Raw genomic sequence first — 4,847 nt, 5'->3', positions numbered from 1 at the left:
TAATTCTTTTAAGAGGATAAGTTTAATCTCCTCTTGTAATTCTTTCAATTAGTCATTTCTTGCACCCATTTGTCCTAATTTACTTTTTCATACTTAGGGGGAGATTGTTAGCTTTATTATTCATCTCTTGTAAAAGTATAGAAAAAGTATTCTGCAAGTGTTGACTGAAGGGTATCTTCCACAGAAGACAACAGAGGACTAGCAACAGAAGCTGTTTCATCATACAAGTAAAATGTTACAGAACGTCTGATGTCTACACAGAGGTTCTGGAAAATGGTCCTCTGGCAATAAGATCATACAAGTCAATTACAGCAGAGCCTTTGGGATGGCTCACAGAGGGTCTGCAGATCTCGTCTTCTGTGAAGATCCTCTTCCAACTGTTTTTTCAAAGGTTGGTTGCTGCATGTGCTTCTCATGTGACTAGGACTTAATAGACTTTATTTGGATGACTTAGATGATTTCACACGTCTAGATCATGTTAGTAAGGTCGTTAGGAACTAGTATAAATAGCAGCTAAGGCCTTTGTATTTAGTGTGCTTCTGTATTGTAATCGTCTTACTTTCAACTGAATGAATTGAAAAACCTTTGAGGCTATTCTCCCGTGTTCTTCTTCTTTATCATCTTAACTGTGTGTTCTTGGTTTATTTTACTCTGTTTTGTTCTTAATATTGTTTCTGCTACACTTTAATCGTCTTAAAGTTCATTCAGAGTATTAGATCAAATATCAAAGCTGAATTTAAGGTCCAACAAGTTGAGTTTGCCAATGGCCAAGAATTTAAGGCTAGAAATATAATCAAGGATTGTACAATAAGTTTAGCCAATAAGGATTTTAGCATAGACCTTGTTCCTATCGAGTTAGGAAGGTTCGACATAGTTGTAGGCATGGATTGGCTATCCGAAAATCAAGCTGAAATTGTCTGTTCAGAGAAGGTTATCTGGATTCCTCAGGATGGAAATGACCTAATAGAGATTCAAGGAGACAAGTCGGATCGAAAAATTAAGTTAGTGTCTTGCATAAAAATGCAAAAGTACTTGAGGAAGGAGTATGTCGTATTCCTGGTGCATGTTGTTGATAGGAAGGGCAAGGAAGAAGATATCGGCGAGGTCCCTATAGTTCGGGAGTTTTCCGACGTATTTCCCAAGGATTTACTAGGGTTACCCCCGCAAAGAGAAGTTGAATTCGGTATCGACTTGATCCCTGGGGCTGCCCCAGTGGCAAAGGCACCATATCGTTTGACACCTGCGGAGATGCAAAAAATGCCAAAACAACTCCAGGAGTTGTTAGATATGGGATTTATAAGACCAAGTTACTCACCATGAGGTGCACCGGTTCTATTCGTCAAAAAGAAAGATGGGTTAATGCGAATGTGCATTGATTATAGGGAACTTAATAAGTTGACCATCAAGAATAGATACCCCCTTCCTCGAATCGATGACCTGTTCGATCAACTTCAAGGTGTAGTATACTTTTCCAAGATTGACCTACGGTCTGGATATCACCAAGTAAGAGTGCGGGAAGAGGACATTCCCAAAACAGCCTTCAGAACTCGGTACGGTCACTATGAGTTCATGGTAATGCCATTTGGATTAACCAATGCACCGGCCGTCTTCATGGATTTAATGAATAGAGTCTGCAGACCCTACTTGGATAAATTCGTAATTGTTTTCATAGATGATATACTGATCTATTCTCCAAGTAAGGAGGATCATGAACAACACCTGAGGTTAATATTGGAGCTACTCTGGGGCCAAAAACTGTACGCAAAATTTTCCAAGTGTGAATTTTGGATTCGGGAAGTACAATTTCTTGGGCACATAGTTAATGAAAGAGGGATTCAGGTGGATCCTGCCAAGGTCGACGCCATTAGGAATTGGAAGGCCCCAAGAACCCCAACAGAGATTCGACAATTTCTCGGTTTGGTAGGCTACGATAGAAGATTCATTGCGAATTTCTCAAAAATTGCTCAACCACTCACTACTTTAACCCAGAAGGACAAGAAGTTTGTTTGGAGTGAGAAACATGAAGAACCGTTTGAGACACTTAAGCAGAGGCTATGTCACGCACCTATCTTAGCCCTACCAGAGGGTTCGGAAAATTTTGTGGTCTATTGTGATGCATCGCATCAAGGCTTAGGATGCGTGCTAATGCAAAAAGACAAAGTCATTGTGTATGCCTCAAGGCAACTCAAAGTGCACGAAAAGAATTACACTACGCATAACCTTGAGTTGGGGGCAGTGGTATTCGCACTTAAAACAATGGTGTTCGCACTTAAAATCTGGAAATCAATATTAAATTGTATTCGTCTTGAAAGTTAAATATTGTCTATAATTGTAAAAGTCATTGTGTTTGACTTTTCTTATAGGAGTTTGACTTTGACTWTGTTTAGAAGTTTGACCCTATAAATAGGGTGATGTCTTTGTAAATTGAGGTAAGGAAGAGTGCTTTATTGTAAAATCTGATACGTAATAGAGAGTTGACTATCCTTTGAATGTTTGACTTTCTCTCTCAAAGTTCATATTAAAGTGTTCTTAAAGATTTATCAGATATGCCACTGTTGAAGAGCATTCTAGAAGATTGATCATAACAGGGACTATCAATTGGTATCAGAGCTCATTTGCAGGAAATTTGTTTGAAAAAATTATCAAGAGTTGCTGAATTTTTTGGAGATTCAATATATTGTTCTTGAAGTTCATTGATGTTTATCTTTAATCTTCATAAGTTTCTCTGAAATTTCACATTTGCGGTTGTTAAATTTGTTATCGTAGTGTACGTTTTTATGTTATGAATCAGTTTCATTCTTACGATTACATGATTTGATCACTGTCAGAAAAGTTTTTGAAGAGTTTTTGAACTGTGATGTTCTTCGTGTTCTTATGAAAACTCATCGAAAAGTTAGATTTTGATCTATATTTTGTATGAATTTGTGTAAAGTTTGTGTTAGTTTGTTGATTTGATCTTAGTTTGATTGACAATTATGTTTGAATCTTGTTTGTCATCCTGATTAGAAGCAAGTTTGAGCGATTTAGTAATACATAGTGAGCGGATTTTTGGTCGGATATAAGTTTGTCCAGGCTAAGTGTTTGAGCGATTTAAGAGTTCTCGGACACTCCTTGACCGAATTCGGTCACTAGAAAAGCTAGGCTTGATCGTATTCGGTTAATTAGGAAGATACATGATGAGCGATTTACATATTGAGTGAGTTAAAACAGTGTTATTGTAGAGCGGATATTTGAGCGATTTAGAGGCTGTGTTCGGATTATTTGAGCAATTTAGCATCTTGTTTGATGTTTTGACCGAATTTGGACACAAGGTAAGCGGTTTATTTCTAAGTTTGAGCGTATACGGACAAAAGGTGAGCGAAGTTGATCTTTAAGCAGGCGATTTAGATTACTTCTTTGACCGGATTTCTGAGCAATTTACATGATACGGTTTTAAGTCTTGAACGAATTCGGACACAGATTGTTTTAAGCGTATTCGGTCAACAAACAAGCAGATTGTTAAGTGATTTATACTTGGTGTGTTGTTCATGCAGTGAGCGGGTTTCACTTTGCTGTGAATGGTTTAGACTTCATAATGAGCGGATAAGTGACCGGAGAGTTGAGCGATTTAAGATTGAGAGGTGAGCGATTTATCTTTCATCTTAAGCGATTTAGCTAGTATGTGGTGACCGATTTAGACTTAGTGTTGAGCGAACTTAGTTGTCATTGTGAGCGGTTTATTCTTAGCCAAACCTACTCCTTCAGCGAATTCGGACAAATTAGGTGAGCTAAGGTAAGCAACTTAGTTTTGAGTTTTGAGTTTTGACCATAATTGAGTTTTGACTGGATTTCTAATCCGGATAGATTTCAATTGTCAATTCCAAAAGAAAATCTTGTGTTAATTTAGTGGCATTATTATTTTTGTGGATTTTATTTCTTTGATCATTTTTCTTTAACTGCATAGATCATATATCTGATCAATCTTATTTTTTTTAATGGCAGATATCCTAAAGAAGGAGGATCAAGATATGAGAGTTCAGATTATTGAACTGAAGAAGAGCATTGTGAACTATAAAGAAAAATACATAAATATATATTATGAGAATCATGTTAATAAGGAATATATTAAAGATTTAAAAAGGGATCATAAAGAAAATTGTGAAAGAATCAAGAAGGACTTTGAGTATAAAATTGAAAAACTCGAGAACAATCTCAGCTCTGTAAGAAAAGATTATGATGAGGATTTGAAGATTTGAAGTAAAGCTAATAAAGATCTTTTCAATAAACTCAAAGAGCTTAAAAGTGCACTTTCGATTGAGAAAAACACTCCAAGGAATAATACAGAGACCGAAGACTTAATTGTCAATTTTCATAAGTCTGAGACTGATCTAATTGAGTTAAGGAAATTACTGAGTGAAGAGAAACAAAAGATTATAGAGATTGAGAAAAGATTTTGTACTGAACGTGAATCTTATGAAAATAAGATTAACTCTCTCGAGCTGAACGCAAAGATGCTGTTAAAGCAAATCCCGGATTTTGAGTAGCTGATCATCTTGGAACGAGCCAAGACTGTTAAAGAAAAGAAAGACATCTCCGAAGATTGTCAGAGTCAATTACAGAAATTGTCTGAAAGCATTGATCGAAAGCAAAAGGCTTTAGACGAAGAGAAAAGGCAATTTGCTCTTGAGAAAAGAAATACTTCAAATAAGTATACAACAATTGCTAAAGAGCTTGCGAATAAGAAAAAGTGGCTTGACATTGCCTTGGAGAATGAAAAGAGTAGCTTAGATGAAGAGAAACGAGAGTTAATAGATTAGAAGAGAAAGTTTGAAATGCTACAGAAGGAGTTAAAAGGTAAACTCCTGGAC

At 36.4% G+C, this 4,847-nt stretch overlaps 1 protein-coding gene across 1 annotated transcript; it reads left to right on the top strand.

Annotated features, from left to right (window-relative positions):
• Positions 1–882: 882 nt before the first annotated feature.
• LOC112504666 lies at positions 883–4,027 on the top strand. Its single transcript, XM_025108613.1, has 3 exons — positions 883–1,280; positions 3,534–3,620; positions 3,982–4,027. The coding sequence occupies exons 1-3, from the start codon at positions 883–885 to the stop codon at positions 4,025–4,027; spliced, it is 531 nt and encodes a 176-aa protein (XP_024964381.1).
• The last annotated feature ends 820 nt before the right edge of the window (positions 4,028–4,847 follow it).

The sequence above is a fragment of the Cynara cardunculus genome, unplaced genomic scaffold, assembly GCF_001531365.2.
Source record: "Cynara cardunculus var. scolymus isolate 2C unplaced genomic scaffold, CcrdV1 Un_Scaffold_6430, whole genome shotgun sequence".
Classification (NCBI taxonomy): domain Eukaryota; kingdom Viridiplantae; phylum Streptophyta; class Magnoliopsida; order Asterales; family Asteraceae; genus Cynara; species Cynara cardunculus.
Note: the sequence above shows the minus strand (reverse complement) of the source record. Positions and strands in the feature narration are given on the sequence as shown.

Bases quoted from the DNA above. Each gene is read 5' to 3' on its own strand.
- LOC112504666 (XM_025108613.1), top strand. From the start codon at position 883: ATGGATTGGCTATCCGAAAATCAAGCTGAAATTGTCTGTTCAGAGAAG. The intron at 1,281-3,533 runs GTTAGATATGGG...TTGTTCATGCAG, and splicing joins CCAAAACAACTCCAGGAGTT to TGAGCGGGTTTCACTTTGCT. The intron at 3,621-3,981 runs GTGAGCGATTTA...TTTTAATGGCAG, and splicing joins GAGCGATTTAAGATTGAGAG to ATATCCTAAAGAAGGAGGAT.